Below are 18,127 nucleotides of genomic sequence, written 5' to 3'. Positions count from 1 at the left end.
TTGAAAAAATTTAAGAAATGGTGTTAGAACAACTGGACATCCATACGCAAAAATATGAATCTCAATCCAAATCTCACACCTTATACAAAAGTTAAATTAAAAGGAATCTCAGATCTAAATGTTAAATGGAAACTTATAAAACTTTGGTAAGTAAACATAGAAGAAAAACCTTCATGACTTATAGTCAGGCAGAATTAGCTATGATACTAAAAATACGATCCACATGGGGCGCCTGGGTGGCTCAGTGGGTTAAGCCGCTGCCTTCGGCTCAGGTCATGATCTCAGAGTCCTGGGATCGAGCCCCGCATCGGGCTCTCTGCTCAGCGGGGAGCCTGCTTCCTCCTCTCTCTCTGCCTGCCTCTCTGCCTGCTTGTGATTTCTCTCTGTCAAATAAATAAATAAAATCTTTAAAAAAAAAAAAATAATAAAAAAAAATAAAAAAAAAAATAAAATACGATCCACAGAAGAAAAATTAAAAATTGGACTTTAGCAAAAGTAAAAACTTTTGCTCTGTGCAGGACACTGTTAAGAGATAAAAAGACAAGCTACAGACTAGGAGAAACTACTTGTGAGTTGCATACTCAGCAAGAGAAATCCAGAATATATGGAGAACTCTCAAAACGCAACAGCAAGAAAACAACCTAATTTAAAAATTGGTAAAAAACAAACAAAAAGACTTGGACACTTCACCAAAGAGGATATATGATTGACAAATAAGTAAATCAAAAGCTCAACATCATTAGCTATTATGTAAATGCAAATTTAAGACCTCTAGGAGATACCACTACATACCTATTAAGATGGCTAAAATTAAAAATACTGCCAATAGCAAGTGTTGACAGAGATGCAGAATCACTAGAATCCCCGTACATTGCTGGTGGGAATGCAAAAACAGTGCTGCCACTCTAGAAAACACTTTGACGATTTCTAATAAACTTTAACACTTATCCTACAACCCAGCAATTCTGTCCCTGAATATTTACTCTAGAGAAATAAAAAACTCTACATGCATGTGTAAGGCAGCTCAATTTACCTTCCAAAAACTGCAAACTCAAATGTCCTTCAATAGGCAAATGGGTAAACACAGTGACATGTCCTTATAATGAACACTATTCGGCAATGAAAAAGAACAAACTATTGACACAGACAGCAACTTGGGTGAATCTCACAGGCCTTATGCTAAATAAAAGAAGCCACTCTTAGAGGTTACATATGACATGATTCCACTCATATGGCATTCTCCAAAAGACAAAACTACAGTGATGGAGAACTGATCAGCAGTCTCCAGGGCTTAGGGGTGGGGAGAGGGTATGACAAAGGGGTAGCAGGAGGCAGATTTTGGGGGCTTGAAGGGACTGCTTTGTATCTTGATTATGGTTATGGTTACATGACCCTACATGTTTTAAAATTCACAGAACTGTACACTAAATATATAATAAAAGGAAATGTATTGTGATTTCTAGCACATTCTTTTTTTAAAAAGTTTTACTGAGATATAATTCATACAACATACACTTTACCCATTTAAAGGATACAATTCAATGGTTTTTGCTATAGTCACATACTAACAGAAACATCAGGGTTAATTTTAGGATATTTTCATCACTCCCAAAAGAAAGCCCCTACCTACCCGTTAAAAGTCATTTTCCATCTGTCTCCAACCCTCAATCCCCCAGGCCTAGGCAACCCTTAATCTACTTTCGGTCCTATAGTTTTGCCTGTTCTGGACATTTTGTATAAATGGACTCATACCATATGTGATATTTTATATGCTCAGGGTCTTTCAATTAGCATAATGTGTTCAAGATCTGTCAGTGTTGTAGATGTAGTAGTACTACATCCCTTCTTATTGCAAATAATACTCCATTGTATAAACAGAGTACATTTTGTGTTCTCACTCATTAGTTGATGAACATTTTGGTTGTTTCCACTTTGGGGATATTATAAATAATGCTGCTATGAATATTCATTTATAAGTTTTTGTGTGGACGTGTGTTTTCAGTTCTCTTGGATATATACCTAGGAGTGGAATTTCTGGGCTATATGGCAACTCTAAGTGTAACATTTTGAGGAACTGCAAAACTGTTTTCCAAAGAGGCTACACCATTTTAAATTTCCACTGGCAATGTATGAGGGTTCCAATATCTCTATATCTTGTCAAAATTTATCTGTTAAATGAAACAAGACAAGACCGGACCGGGAGACAAACCATAAGAGACTCAATCTCAGGAAACAAACTGAGGGCTGCTGGAGGGGAGAGGAGGGTGGGAGGGATAGGGGGCGCTGGGTGATGGACATTGGGGAGGATATGTGTTGTGGTGAGCGCCGTGTACTGTTTAAGACTGATGAATCAGGGACGCCTGGGTGGCTCAGTGGGTTAAGCCGCTGCCTTCGGCTCAGGTCATGATCCCAGCGTCCTGGGATCGAGTCCCACATCGGGCTCCTTGTTCTGTGGGGAGCCTGCTTCTCCCTCTGCCTGCCACTCTGTCTGCCTGTGCTCGCTCTCTCTCTCTCTCTCTGACAAATAAATAAATAAAATCTAAAAAAAAAAAAGACTGATGAATCAGAGGCGCCTGGGTGGCTCAGTGGGTTAAGGCCTCTGCCTTTGGCTCAGGTCATGATCTCAGGGTCCTGGAATCGAGCCCCACATCGGGCTCTCTGCTCGGCAGGGAGCCTGCTTCCTCCTCTCTCTCTCTCTGCCTGCCTCTCTGCCTACTTGTAATCTCTGTCTATTAAATAAATAAATAAAATCTTTTAAAAAAAACCTGATGAATCATAGACCTGTACCCCTGAAACAAATATATTATTGGTTAATAATAATAAAAAATTTATCTTTCTCATTGCATCGATCCTAGTAGTGTGAAATGGTATCTCAATTGTGGTCCTGATTTGCATTTCCTTAGCACAGTTTGTGATAAGAGCATCTTTTCATGTGCTTATTGGTCATTCATATATCACTTTTGGAGAAATGTCTATTCAGACACTTTTCCAATTTCTAAATTGTTATTCATCTTTTAATATTGAATTTTTAAGAGCTCTTTATGTATTCTTGAATCAAGTCTCTTAACATACACTCACTTCGCAATTTTCTCCCATTCTGTAGGTTGTCTTTTCACTTTAATGTTATGGTTTGTGGCTCAAAAGTCATTTTTTAATAAAGTCCAATTTATCTATTTTTTTCCTTTTGTCACTTGTGCTCTTGTTATTGTACTAAGGAGTCTTTGCTTTCCCTAAAGTCAGGAAGACTATTCCTGTGTTTTCTTCTAAGGGTTTTATAGTTTTAGCTCTTACATTTAGGTCTATGATCCATTTTGAATTAATTTTTGTATATGGTACAAGGAAGAGGTCCCTTCATTGCTTTGCATGTGGATATCTAATTGCCCCAGTACTGTTTACTGAAGAGTATTCCTTCTCCATGTAACTGACTTGACACCCTTGTAGAGAATCACCTGACCATAAATGTGGTGGTTTATTTCGGAATCCCCAATTCGGTTCCCTTTTGTTTCATTGAACTGTATGTCTATAACCTTAGGCCAGCACCTTCTTCATTACTGTTAGCTTCCCCCGCCCACAAAAATTTTATTTGACAGAGAGAGAGGGAACACAAGCAGGGGGAGTGGGAGAGGGAGAGGGAGAAGCAGGCTTCCCGCTGAGCCAGGAGCCGGATGCCGGGCTTGATCCCAGGACACTGGGATCATGACTTGAGCTGAAGGCGGATGCTTAACTGACCTAGCCACCCAGGTGCCCCAAATGTATATATATTTCTTAATATAAATCACATCACAACTATATTCTTTCACGTCTGGCTTTTGCTCAGTGTTATGGTTGTGAGATTCAGGGTCCTGGGAACGGGCCCCGCATGGGGCTTTCTGATCAGTAGGGAGTCTGCTTCTCCCTCTCCTTCTGCTTCCCCCCACCCATGCTCTCTCTCTGTCAAATAAATAAATAAGATCTTAAAAAAAAAAATACTGGTTCCTTCCAATCCATCCTCCACAAAGGAAGGTCACAGAAAGAACTAGAATCTCAAGACTTCACTGCCCTGCTCAGAATGCTCCAATCCTATAAAACAGAATCTGAGTCTCTCAAATTGCCCTACAAGGCTCAGCAGGTGTGGGCTCTTCCTCTCACAACCAGCCTCACCACCTCACACACACGCCCTCCTTAGCCCCTGCCCCAAAACCTGAATTCAAGTTTCCTGCACAGGCTCTGCTCTCATACTTCTAGCCTGGGTGCCCATAGTGCCCTCATGACAAATACCTCTCCACCTGTTTGCTCCTCTGTGAGGCTTCCCTTATACTCCTATACTTCAGGAGACAGAGGTCAGAGGCGTAGAGCTGACCCATACCCTCAGTCCTTTTTCCTTTAGATTAAGAATGGCTAAGTACATGTCACTGCCTTGCTCAGCTCCAAGAGAGGAAAGTACAACTCAATCATTCAAATGAAATACCTAGAAGAGACTAGGACAAATGCTGAAAATAGAGGATTACTCGCCATCACCCCCCCTCCACCCCCATGTTGGTAAAGCAAAAAACAGAAAGTGGAAAATTCTATTATAAAAACTCCAAAAACCAGTTAAATTCATTTTTTGTGCTGAAATTTTTTTCTGGCAACTACCACTTAAAATATTAAAGAGGATAGGGAAGGGCAATGCCTTGGACTTGAGAGGTTTTTGTACAGTGGGAATTCCAATAACCTTTGTTTTAAAATGATTATACCTGGGGTGGCTGGCTGGCTCAGTCAGCAGAGCATGTGACTCTTAATCTCCTGGTCATGAGTTCAAGTCCCACATCAGGCGTGGAACCTAGTTAAAATAAAATTTTGTTTTAAATGTTAAAAAAAAATACTGTGAAGTGTGTAAACCTGGCGATTCACAGACCTGTACCCCTGGGGCTAATTATACATTATATGTTAATTAAAAAAGTATTTTTTAAAAGTTAAAAAAATAAAATCAAATGATTATATCTGCAGTTGAGACAATGGGCTGTGTCACACTTTCTTTTTCCATTAGATTAAAAGATAGGTTTTGTATAGTTTGTTATGTAAACCTTGGGCATTCAGAGTAGTACTAAGACTTAAGCTCTAACATGCAACGGCCATATGCTTTAAACCTAAGGAGACCACAGGTGTGCAACTTCCGAATGATGTCTTTTGCTAAACTCCTGCTTATCTGATTTCCCCCCTCTGCATTTGCAAATAATGCACAAATTACAAGGTCCCCTGGGCCTGAGCCTTTGCACCATCTCATAGGACTGAAGGATGGCTTACAGGGAAACAAAGTACTGCGGGCATCTGCTTCAATGCAGTTGTTTCCAGTTTCATCCCAGATCCCAGCACTCACCTTAAAACTTCTGAAACTTAACAGAAACTGTATGGGCCCCTTAGGTACCATCAACTATACAAACCCCTTGACCACTGTTGGAAGACATTTTATTTCTTTGCCTCACTTGCCAATCCCAGTTGTGAAGTGGAGGATTACTGAGATGTTAGTCCTTAGCCTGGTGTGGTGAAAACCGACAGAACACAAACTCGGTGGGGTTGCTAGGATCCTCCTGGCCAACACCTCAAGTCTGAGGTGTCAAGGGATAACTGGCTGCCATGCTAGTAATGTCTCCCCCAAACAGGAGAGCTGTGGGCCTCACTGTTTATTTTCAACTCCAAGACTGACTTTTACTCTGTTGGGTTCAGAACACCAAAGGACCACACATGTCACTCTGAATCCGGACTCTCACTAGAGGATCTACTAGGAGGCCACCGATGGGCCTTGGTGAGGGTGGGGGTGGGGAGGAGGGAGGAGGAGATCCATGAGACTCCTGGAATTTCTGTGAGAGCATTTTTCTCAGGAGACAATAAAACACTTAGCTTTCATCAAATTCTCAAATGGGTCTGTAACTCATTTGATTAGGAGCCACTACTCCACATGTTATGTTATAAACATAAATTACGTTCTCGCCACCTACTGTGAGGCAGACGTGATCTTTACTTCACTCTGTGACTTTTACTAATAGAGTGAAATAAATAGCACGTCTGCATCACAGTATTTAAAGAAAGGGCCTATTTAAAATTTCACTGAACAGACAAAAATCAGGAAAATACAACTTTATTTAGTGTTTCACAGCAATCTAATGTATCTTATGTATTTCTCTCCATTCCTCTGGCCTATTTCCAACAAGACACCATGCTTATCACAGGGCTGTCAGCGCACCAGAAGGATGACCTTGAAAAAGGTCCCCTCAACTCTCTTGGCTGAAGTCTTCAGCTGTAAAAGGAAACGAGGTGATCAAATCACATGATCTTTTGGATCCCTGCCAAACCTGAATTCTAAATCTCTCCCTTGTATGCATTATTACAGTCCTCTATTTGTAAATAGAAGATTCAAGGACTTTTTCATTCAATTACTCTAATGTTTCTATCTGGCCCTCAAATTTTTAAAAGCTGTCCTGAAAAGGTTGTCCTGGCAACCAAAAGAGTTGAAGTAGGTGGTAGCAAAAGGCAGGGCACTGAATTGTATCAGGAAGGAAAAAATGTTATCCATTCAGTGGTTGTTTTCTCCAATCAACGCACAGAGCAGGCAACCATCTCTTAGCCCTGAAAGGGCTTCGGGATCCTAAGGGATCTGGGGACCACACTCCTGAGAACTGCTATACTACTTCAAAAGCTCGAGTGTATTTTTCCTGTCCACGTGTTAGAAATTCTTACAAGTATATGTCCCTAAGCAAGGAAGAATATTATCTGGGGTGTTTTTAAAGTTCTACACACTTAGCATACTGTACTTAGTCTTCTATAACTTGCTTTTTTCACTCAACTTTAAATCTCTGAGTGCTATCCAATTTGATGCATGTAAGTCTAGGTCACGCATTTTAACTGCTATATAGTATTCCATCGTGTTAGATCTCTGTTTGTCCATTCCGAAAGTGATGAACATTTAGAGTGTTTTGAATTTTTCTCTTTTACGAACAACGCTTCAACAAATGTCCTTGTATGTGTCTCCTTGGGTAATGTACATGTCTCCAGAGCACATCATTAGTATATAGAACTACACAGGGACCTCCTAGGTCATATGGTACACATAGCTTCAATTTCACCAATATCTCCCAATTGTTTTCCAAGGTGACTGTACCAGTTAACAGTCGGTAACTTACATTCTATGGCATAGACTATTAGCTAATCACTAACTGAATTTCCTTTTCTTCTTAGGCCTTCAGCTATACTACATTTCCCATCCCCCCTTGCAGTTAGATGTGACCATGTGTTTGAGTTCTAGCCAAAAGAATGTGAATGAAAGTGAAGTACCCAATTTCCGTGCCTTGGCCATAAAACTCTCCCATAAACAATCTTCTATACTCTTTCCTGATCCCCCAGCTAGAGGTCTACATCCAGGGTGACCTTCCTTCAGAGCTGCATGTTGAAGATGGCAGAGCCACTGGTAGCCCAGATCTCTAGATGACACCCTTATTGACCTGGACACACACCCGGCTGTTGTAGGAATCAGAAATAAACTTCTGTGTTTATTCAGTGAGATTTTGGACTTCGAGCAGTTAGCCTATGCTAACTAATACCTCTTCCCATGAATAGTTTATGAGATTTGCTCCTTTTCCACAACCTTGTCAACACTTAGAGAATTCTGCTTTGAAACTGCTCCCCAATTGTCAGTCTGAATTTATTGTTTTGATCTGCTTTACTTTCTCAGGTTACTATAGTGAGGTTAAGCCATCATTTCACATGTTTGTTAATTTCCTCTATATTGTAGAATACAATCATAGAAATATAATATATAAAGTTACTATAAATGAGAAAGGGAGTCAACTTGATTAAAGGGAAATAATAAAGTAGGATACTTGGACTGAAAATATCTTTTGGTTATCCTGGCACTTCTGTTTGCTATTAAGAGAAGTAATGAAAAGAGATTATTTACAAACCCAGAAGCTAAAGAGTGATGTCACCTGCTATCTAATCAAATAGAAACAAGCTCTCAAGTCAAATTGAAACTTAAATCCAATCAACTCTAAGTGGCTGGTTCTCCAAAGACTCTTAGGATTAAGCCTCTGTATTTGTTATTTATTAATCACCCCAAAACCTTCTCTAAAAATTGAGAACCAAGTTTCAGTACTTTCGGGTTCTCTATGGTATGATATTTATATCTGCAAATATCATCTCTATCCTGCTCATTTTTTTTAAAGGTCTGTTATGTGGGTCATAATTACAATGCAGAATAGAAGGAGAGTGGCTGCCCTTGAGGTCCCTGACTTTAAAGATATGGTTTCTGATCTTTTGCCAATACATTAGTTATGTTTGTAGATATTTAAAAAAAGATTTATTGATTTATATGGGAAAGGGAAATAGGTAGGGACAAAGGGAGGGAGAGAGAGTCCCAAGTAGACCCCGAGCTGAGCACAGAACGGACAAGGGATTCAATCTCCCAACTCTGAGATCATGACTAGAGCTGAAACCAAGAGCTGGACGCTTAACCAAATGCACCACCCAGGCACCCGTTTGTAGATTTTTATTTTTTTTTTTAAAGATTTTATTTATTTATTTGACAGAGATCACAAGGAGGCAAAGAGGCAGGCAGAGAGAGAGGGGGAAGCAGGCTCTCCACTGAGCAGAGAGCCCGATGCAGGGCTCGATCCTAGGACCCTGAGATCATCACCTGAGCTGAAGGCAGAGGCTTAACCCACTGAGCCACCCAGGCGCCCTGTAGATTTTTTTAAACATTATGCTTTATCAAGATAATACAACTTCCGGGGCTGCACTCCAGCCCTCTCGCTCACTCTAGGACTTTGCTCCAGTGCTTCTCACTCTGCCTCTGCTCAGTCTTCCTTAGCAGCTGCTCTGGACCTTTGGGATCTTTCCTTTTGTGTAAAGCTCCTCTTTGAACATCATCTTTTCTCTGTCTACGCTCACTCCTGTGATCTCATGCAGCCTCATGACCTTTTGAACACCACATAGATACCAATATAACTCCCGGATTTTTCTCTCCAGCTCAGGCCTCTCCCTTACTTCAAGATTCAAATATTCAATTGCCCACTTACTGTTTCTACCTGGATGCCTCATGGGCACCTCAAACTTGATAAAAACTCCTTATCCCCAAATTTCCTCTTCCGCAACCTTCCCCATCTCAGCAAACGTCAATTCCATCCCACCAGTTGCTTAAGCCAAAACCCTAGAGTCATTCTTGACTTCTCTTTTTTCCACACACCTTAGATGCAATCCATGCAATTCTGTCTCTGCAAAATTTCCCCCGGATTCCACCACTCCCAGCGGGCTCTACTGCAACCACCCTTGTCTGAGCGATCATGCTCCAGCTGCAGAAGCTTCCTTGCTGGCCACCCTGCTTTGCCTCGTGACCCCTTACAGACCATATTCTATGCAGGTGATGGAGTGATTCTTTTCCAGCGTTATTCAGAGGTCACTCATTTGCTCAAAACCCTCTCAAGGCTTCCCTTCCCACTTAGAATAAAAGCCAAATTCCTTCACCTTCAAAGATGAATAAATAAGCTTCTGGATGTTCCTCATTCCTTGTCTTGTAAACCCACCCTGGACTAGGATTTTTTCCTGACTCAACACATTTCTTTAATAGTTACAGGTTGAATTAGGATTTCATTTTTTCTTAACATTGTTAACATGGATCTAGAAAACTGTCCATTTAACATCTCCAAATATGCTGTCAAAAAGTATTTATAGCATTTTTCCATTTTCTCCTAATATTGTTCATTTGTCCCTCCTCCCCGGCTCCCATCAGTCCTGCCAGAAGTTTATGTATTTATTAGTCTTTTCTAAAAAAGAAATTTTGGGGCACCCAGGTGGCTCAGTTGGTTGGTTGGGTGTCTGCCTTTGGCTCTGGTCATGACCCCAGAGTCCCAGGATCAAGGCCCACATCTGGCTCCCTGCTCAGCTGGGAGTCTGCTTCTCCCTCTGCCCCTCCCCCTGCTCATGCTCTCTTGCTCTCTAATAAATAAAATCTTTTAAAAAATAAAAACTAAAAAACAGCTTTTGGTTTGCTCAATCCTTATTGTGTGTGTGTTTTTTAAGATTTTATTTATTTATTTGACAGACAGAGATCACAAGTAGGCAGAGAGGGAGGCAGAGAGGGAGGCGGGGAAGCAGGCTCCCTGCCAAGCAGAGAGCCCGATGCGGGGCTCGATCCCAGGACCCTGGGATCATGACCTGAGATGAAGGCAGAGGCTTTAACCCATGGAGCCACCCAGGTGCCCCCTTATTATGTTCTCTTACACTAACTTTTGCTCCTGTATTATTTCCTTTCTTCTGTTTTCTTGGCTATACTGTTATCCTATTCTCAATGAGTTCCTTAACTTTCAAGTCTTTCTTCTTTTCTGATATTTATTTCAAAACATAAATTTAAAATCCCATGTTAGCTGTATCTCATTTGTATTTGGAATGCTTCTGCTGTCACTCAGTTCATAATTTCCATTATAATTAGAGATACACCCCCCCCCATGACATATCTATCCATGATTCATAGAGATATATTTAGAAGTGGACTTAGTAAGATTCCAAACATACTTGGAGATTAAGCAGCTGCTTGCTATTGCTAACTTTCTTGCATTTGGCAAAAACTGTGGTGTTTGTGAAGTTGATTCTTCAAATATTTTTGAGACTTTCTCATACCCTAATTTGTCATGAATTTTTAAAAACCTTTGCAAGTTTGAAACAAATATGTATTTTCTATTGGTGGGGTGCAGAGTTCTATGTATGTATACTTGACTGAGTTTGTTTCTCATGATGCTCCAATTTTCTATGTCCTAATTATTTCTCTGCTTGATCTATTAGTGTCTTAGGGGAGTATAAAAGTTCTTAATATGATTATGGATTTATTAACTTCTACAGTTGGGTCAAGTTTTGCTTCAATCATTTTGAAGCAGTTCTACTCTGCTGATTTAAAATTGCTTTATTTTCTGGGCGCCTGGGTGGCTCAGTGGGTTAAGCCACTGCCTTCGGCTCAGGTCATGATCTCAGGGTCCTGGGATTGAGTCCCGCATCGGGCTCTCTGCTCAGCAGGGAGCCTGCTTCCCTCTCTCTCTGCCTGCCTCTCTGTCTACTTGTGATCTCCGTCTGTCAAATAAATAAATAAAATCTTTAAAAAAAAATAAATAAAATTGCTTTATTTTCTTGGTGACTTATCCTTTTATCACTTAATAATAACATTTTTTTATCCCTAATAATGAAATTTTTTAAAATTTCAAGATCTACTGTTTGACATTAGTATGATCACACCAATTTCTTCTTTAACATCTGCCTATACATCTTGTCTAAACTACAATCAACCTTTGAGGGCACATGAATGGCTCAGTTAAGCGTCCGACTCTTGATTTTGGTTTAGGTAATGATCTCAGGGTGGTGAGATTGAGCCTCACCAAAGTGTCCACACTCAGTGGGGAGTCTGCCTGGGATTCTCTCCCTCTTCCTAAACCCCTCTTGCTCACTTTCTTCCTCTAAATAAATAAACTATTTAAACCTTAAAAAAAAAAAAAAAACCCAAACTACTTTCAACCTTTGAGTATCCTGTTTAAGGTTGTATCTCTCGCCTTAAAAAAAATAAATAAATAAAAAGGTTGAGTCTAACACAGGGCTCAATCTCATGACCCAGAGATCATGACCTGAGCCGAAACCAAGAACCAACTGCTTAACTGTTTTATCTCTTATAAACCACATATATCTTGGGGCACCTGGGTGGCTCAGTTGGTTAAGCGTCTGCCTTCTGCTCAGGTCATGATGCCAGGGTCCTGGGAAGGAGTCCCAGGCCTGGATCCCTGCTCAGTGGAGAGTTGGCTTCTCCCTCCCCCTCTGCCCCGCTTGTATACAAGCTTTCTCTCTCTCAAATAAAATCACATTTATAAAAACCACATAGATCTTTAAGATTTTTTAAATAATTTCTATTACCGGGGCGCCTGGGTGGCTCAGTGGGTTAAAGCCTGTACCTTCGGCTCAGGTCATGATCCCAGGGTTCTGTGATCCAGGCCCGCATTGCATCAGGCTCTCTGCTTGGCGGGGAGCCTGTCCCCCTCCCTGACCCCCCCACCTGCCGCCCGCCTCTCTTCCTACTTGTGATCTGTCAAATAAATAAATAAAATCTTTAAAAAAATTATTTCTATTACCTGGCTAATTTAAGCATTTACATTTATTGTGATCACTAATATAATTGTACTTATTTGTATTGTCTTTTTTTTTTTTTAAACTTCCCTCTCTCCCTAAGCACTCTTTTCCTTCCTTCTCTTGCAGTGATCAAATTTTCTTTATTCCTCCAGTGTTTGAAAAATTATATATTCCTGGGTAGGGGGAGGGTGATGTAGGTGATGGGGATTAGGGAGGGCACCTGTCATGGTGAGCACCAGGTGATGTACGGAAGTGTTGTACCACTGTATTATACACCGAAACTAGTATGGTTTAAAAAAAAAAAAAGTTACACTTGCAAAAAAAATTTTTAAGGTTATATACTCCCTTCACGTTCAAGCATTACTTAGAAATTCTTGATTTAAATATGTAATACCTCTCTCTTTCTTAACGTGATAAAGGCCTAAGATTGCTTTAACCCGGTTTCCATTCTTCTGCCGTGTTATTTCACAGTATTTAATTTTATCTTTTTTTTTTTTTTTTTTTTTTTTTTTTTTTTATTTGACAGAGAGATCACAAGCAGGCAGAGAGGCAGGGAGAGAGAGAGGAGGAAGCAGGCTGCCCGAGAGAGCAGAGAGCCCGATGCGGGGCTCGATCCCAGGACTCCGAGATCATGACCTGAGCCGAAGGCAGTGGCTTAACCCACTGAGCCACCCAGGCGCCCCAAATTTTTTTTAATTTTTTTTTTAATTTTTTTTTAAAATTTTTTTTAATTTTATCTTTTTTAAACTTGCCCCAAATTAGTCTTTATTATTAATACTATTTGTTCCCTACTCCATCTTTTAATTATCCCATTCTTTTCATTTTAAATTCCATTGGTACTGAATAAGCAATATTTACTTTTCTGCTCCCTTATCTGCTTTTTATACCAAATAATCTGCAGTTATAATTACTGTCTTGATCACCGTTTCTGATCCATATTCTCTTATCACTACTTTGTACCTAACACTTTTGGTTATGAGCTTTCAAACAGAACTGACATTCAAAAAATGTATAAAATTAGTATTATCTGGACCAAAGTATATCTAGGAATTTTTTTCAGTAAATAATTATTTGAAGATAATCCCTGGAATGTACAATTATATTCTCTGTATACACAAAATCATACCTGCAAAAGGACCCTTTCATAAAAATAGCTCTTTTCTTCTTTGCCTTTAAGATTTAATTAATATTTAGTAGCAAATATATTTCACAAATGACTAATGAAAAAATTGTTCCCTTGCACAGATACAGGAAAAGGAATTAGTTTGACACCCTATTGCCTCAAACTGAAGAATAATTAGGAGTTTGACATATTTAACACTGAATGATTTCTAACAAGTGAAATCAATTTAAAAAGCAAATCAGGGGCAGCTGGGCGGCTCAGTCAGTTAAGCGTCTGACTTGCGCTCAGGTCATGATCTCAGGGTCCTGGGATAGAGCCCTTTGCGCTCTGCTGGCTCCCTGCTCAGCAGCGGGGAGTCTGTTTGTCCCTCTCCCTCTACCCTTCTCCCCAGTCATGCTCATGCTCCCCATCTCTCTCAAATAAATAATCTTTAAAAAATAAAAATAAAAAGCAAATCAGAAACAGTTCAGAGCTTGTACCAGCTGACACTGAAAAATGCCTCTTAAACATCCGCATATATCTACGGGAAATGGGGAGATAGAGCATCAATTTTAGAAACCACTAGTCCAGCTCGTTCATTTTTTATGGTAAAATATGCATTAAGTGGCTTGTTTTTAGAGTGGTTAGGTGACCTCAGAAAGACGAGATGCTAAATAGATTAATGATCTACAACTGTGAAGACTAGCTCTTGGGGCAGGATGGGCGGGGTGGGGACTAGGAGCACCCGCCTGTGAAAGCAGACTCACGGGATTTCCCAGCAGAATTCTACCTGGAGGACTCTGGTTAGCCACAAGCATAAAGAGGACAAATACCAGAGCTTCTCACCAACTACCCCCAAAATAAATACCACTAAAGGCTGAAACACCTTTTTTTTCTTTTTTAATCATTAAAATGTTGGAAAGGAAAGTCCAACACTGCAAATTTGCTTTAATAAGACTGTTCTTTTGCTCCTGAGAGAAGGCAAGCCTGGATCAATGGCTGGGTCATTCGGATGGCTCAGAGCCTGCTGGAGGTATTTCATCAACAAGGACTTCACCGTACCTTTCATGTGACAGGAACACCGCTTAACACAAAAGGAACAAAAGTGATGAGGCCTCTGTGCTTAAGGATCTCACTGCATCGATGCGGAGACAGAATTACGTTTATAGACCGAAAAGCAATTAGTAGTTGTACCAAGGCCTTCAGGAAAGGGAGTAACATGGCCCACGGTGGTGAGGTGAGGACACGTGGCTTAGGTATTTGTGGCCTATATTAAAGTCATAGCACCACCAATAGCGCTGTTTACTGATTGCCTACTGGATGCCAGGCAACGTACTAGGCACTAATTTTTTCTTCACTAATCTTTCTTCTCCGTGGAGGTAGGTGTTATTGTCCCCATTTTACAGATGAGGCCATGAACTTAAGAGAGGTTGAGTAAATGCTAATAGGTCATTCAAGGCAGAGCTGGGTACACAAACACAGGTGTGCCACAAGAACCAAGCTTCATTAGCTCTCCTTACAGACACTTCCCTCACAGTAAGGCAGGGAAAAACCTTCCAACTTCAATTTTAAAACAGTCTGTAGATGTGATTATAATACATACTCCAATCAGGAAGGCAAAAATTAACCACCATTTGCCCGCCTAACTCTTTAATTCTCAACTTAATGTCATCTCTTCCAGGACTCCATCCCTGCTCCCCAAACTGGGTTAAGCTCCCCTAGTAAGGACCACAGTCCTTCATGTGCAATTTTAAAAGCCAGCAAGTTCTGAAAATCTAAAGTGTTTTCGTAAGTTTGCAGCAAGCTTGGTGACAAAAGGGTGACCTGAACTGACATAAGGCTATTGTAAGTCTTTACTTTTCCTAGTTGGTGTGAATATTCACATTCGGATGTGAAAAGAATGTGTTTGATTAAGGGATGCTGCCCACTGCAGTTATTACAAAATACATATGTATATTACACCTTTCTAAAATTCAAACATTTCTGCCTTGCAAACAATACCTGGCCCCAAAGAGCTCAGACAAAAGATTCCGGAACTATACCCTATGCATAAATCTCACTGCATTACAAGCATTTATTCTTCTTTGTAAGCCCAGATCCTGACAGAGTGTCTTGCATATAATAGGTACACAACAAATATTTCATGAATGAGGAAATAAGACTGAGAAATTGGCTAAGAAGGGAAAATGGTCAGTGGCCTGGGAATGACAATGGTTCTCGACGTGTAGGCTGAGCCTCTAACTAACTATGGAATGCCACTCTTTCTCAGACAGGGAGGTCCTATTAATAGTTGCTGCTGATTGAGGAAAGGGACAGAGCCGCTGTCTTCATTAGGAATAAAAATAGTCCAGTTGTCTTACATGATGGGCCCACATAGAGCTTTAGCCCAGTAATACAGAACCTCACAGGTCCCCCTTGAACTTGGGGGCAGAAGACCTGCATTTGGTTCTGACCCTGCTACATGTCCTAACCTTTTTGGCCTGTAGTTTCCTCATCTGTAAAGTATCAACCAGAGTAATCCCTAACGGCCCTCGCATGTGGGTCTCTAACAGGTAACTCACGGGAGGGGCAAGAACAGTTGCCCCACACTCTGGAGGAGCAGGATGCAAACCTCAGGAGGTTCTTCACTCCTGTCTGCCACCCTGACAGTCCTAAGTTCACCATCCCCGTCCTTCTGTCCATCCTATACACACTTCCTCTCTCAACCCGCCCCAAAAAACAGTCAACGCAAAAAGACGCATTTTTGTACCCAGGACACCGGGCGGGGGGGCCCTTAGAACCCCAACAAAGGTCAGAGAATTGTGTGAAGAGCGGCCGCACAGCCCTTCGGTCCCCTGAAAGAGAATGGGGTGGAAGGGGGGTGGGAGTAATCACTGGCCGGCAAGCACCGGATTTAAGAAAGAAAACCTCCTAAATGCGAAGTCTCAGGACCGGGAGGGGATTGGGTAGGGGAACGAGTGCCACGAGAGGGCTGCTCGGGTGGTCCTTCCTTACCTGGTAGCACAGGATGGTTTGCTGGACCAGCCGCGCGTAGCCATCCAAGCGGACCCCGGAATTGCTCCTGCTCCTCATCTCCGCGTGCTGCCGGGGCCGCAGCGCCCGACGGGCCGTGCAGAGGTGGGACGCCCGAAACTGTGGCCGCCGAGCGGGCCTGGTTCCCAAACACTACAGCCTGGGTTAGTTCTCGGGACAGTGCCCGGCGGTGGGCGGTCGAGACTTTTTAAAATGAAAGAGCCAAAGTATGATTGGAAAGCAAGCCAACCAGAGTTTCAGTCCTCTGCAAAGCGCGGGGGCGGTGATGAGGGCTGGCGCTAAGGCGGACCCTCCCGGGACCAGGCCGGCCGCACTCTTCACACCCGCTGGTCCCGGACAGCCCCGAGGAAGACGCGAGGAACTGGGTTCTGGACGTGAAACAACGAAGACCCCGACGAGCCTTTTACGTCTTCGAGCGGTCTGGAGGGACCCCGGGGCGGGCCGCCAGCGCTAGCCTACCCGCCGGCCGCAGCCCACTTTCCGCCCCGCCCCCGCCGCGGAACCCAACCCTCCGAGTCGCGGTTCAAGGGGGGAAAGGAAAGGGGGTAGCCCACAGGAGTACCGGACTACTATGTTCCGGGCGGGAACCAAATTGCCTCCCTGAGCCCCTTACCTCCCCGCCGGCCGTCGACCCCAGGGGAGGCTGGGGAAACAGGCCCTTCCGCGGTGACCACCTGGACGCCCTGGGCCCGCCCCAGGCCCCACCTCTGGGCCCGCCTCCGGCTCCGCCCCGCCGCGAAGCGGAACCCGCGGAGCCGGGCCTGAGGAACAGGGTAAGGGGGACGCTTCGCCGGAGGCGCAGAACGCCCCTAATACGGTCGCTTGTGGTCCCGCCCCGTCCTGGGATGAGCTCGCAGCCGCATCTGCGACCCCGCCTTCCAGTCCCTCCCCCGCAGCGGAGCGGAGCCCGCGCAATCAGGGAGATGAAAGACGGGTTCCAGGGTTCCTCCCCGAGTTGCCGAGAGGCCCGGGGAATGGGCAGCCATCCTCACGGGAGGCCGGAGAAGTAGGCCCGCCCACCGCGGCCACCTGGGCTGGATCATAATTATCTTATCTGGCCGCGTCTCCACCGCAGTCTCCATCACTGAGCGCAAGCCGAGTAGTGTGGCCCCTCAGGGAAGGAAAGGGGGCACACCCCCTTCCCTCTTTCGCTTCCTGTAGGCCCTGCCCCAGATCACCGTTCTGCAAGTCAGGCCTGCAGTCCACCTCCTACAGGCCTACAACGTGAAATTGGCATTTTTGCAGCGGTTGATTACCTACAGTTCCGTCTTTGACCCAGTGTTCATTTTCCAACAAAATCTGTTCCACTGGACAGCTCGGCTAATGTCATTTTCAGAAGCCCTCTGCTAGTCTCCATGCATTTACTGTAAGCTTGACCAAGTAGGCCACTCCTCCTCTTCGCCTATCTGAAGCCTATCTTTTTTTTTTTTTAAGATTTTATTTATTTATTTATTTATTTGACAGAATGAGCTAGGGGGAAAGGCAGAGAAAGAGGGAGAAGCAGACTCCTCGCTAAGCAGGGAGCCTCTTGTGGGGCTCCATCCAGGAATCCTGTGATCATGACCTGAGCTGAAGGCAGCCGCTTAACCGCCTGGGCCGCCCAGGCACCCCTGAAGCCTATCCTTTAAGGGTCAACTCACTTCCCCCCTCCTAGAAGCCCTCCCTATTCTCTGAATTGCCATCTAATTTCTTTGTAAAAACTTAGGTTTCGGAGTCAGTGCAAATTAAATTCAAATTCCGGTTCTGCCATTGACAAGTGTGAGCTTCAGCAATGCCACTGCAGCAGTTTGAAATTCACGTTCTCATCTGTAAAATGGGGATAATACCACCTACTTCCAAAGGCGGCTAACATCAAGGGGATGAATGAAAAGCACTGAGCAC

General features: G+C 42.9%; 1 protein-coding gene across 8 annotated transcripts in view; it reads right to left on the bottom strand.

Annotated features, from left to right (window-relative positions):
• The window catches only part of PHKA2 (phosphorylase kinase regulatory subunit alpha 2), an 84,879-nt gene extending 67,846 nt beyond the window's left edge, over positions 1–17,033 (bottom strand). For 5 of the 8 annotated variants that reach the window (XM_047715243.1, XM_047715244.1, XM_047715238.1 and 2 more), the window contains exon 1: positions 16,208–17,031. In XM_047715243.1, coding sequence (XP_047571199.1) covers positions 16,208–16,285 — 78 coding nt within the window. In that variant the 5' untranslated portion in view covers positions 16,286–17,031. Of the gene's footprint in view, positions 1–16,207 lie in introns of all 8 variants that reach the window. The other 3 variants (XR_007124716.1, XM_047715241.1, XM_047715239.1) reach the window with 3 other exon arrangements.
• Between the last annotated feature and the right edge of the window lie 1,094 nt (positions 17,034–18,127).

Source organism: Lutra lutra, chromosome X (assembly GCF_902655055.1).
Source record: "Lutra lutra chromosome X, mLutLut1.2, whole genome shotgun sequence".
Taxonomy (NCBI): Eukaryota; Metazoa; Chordata; class Mammalia; order Carnivora; family Mustelidae; genus Lutra; species Lutra lutra.
This window is presented reverse-complemented; position numbering and strand designations above follow the sequence as displayed.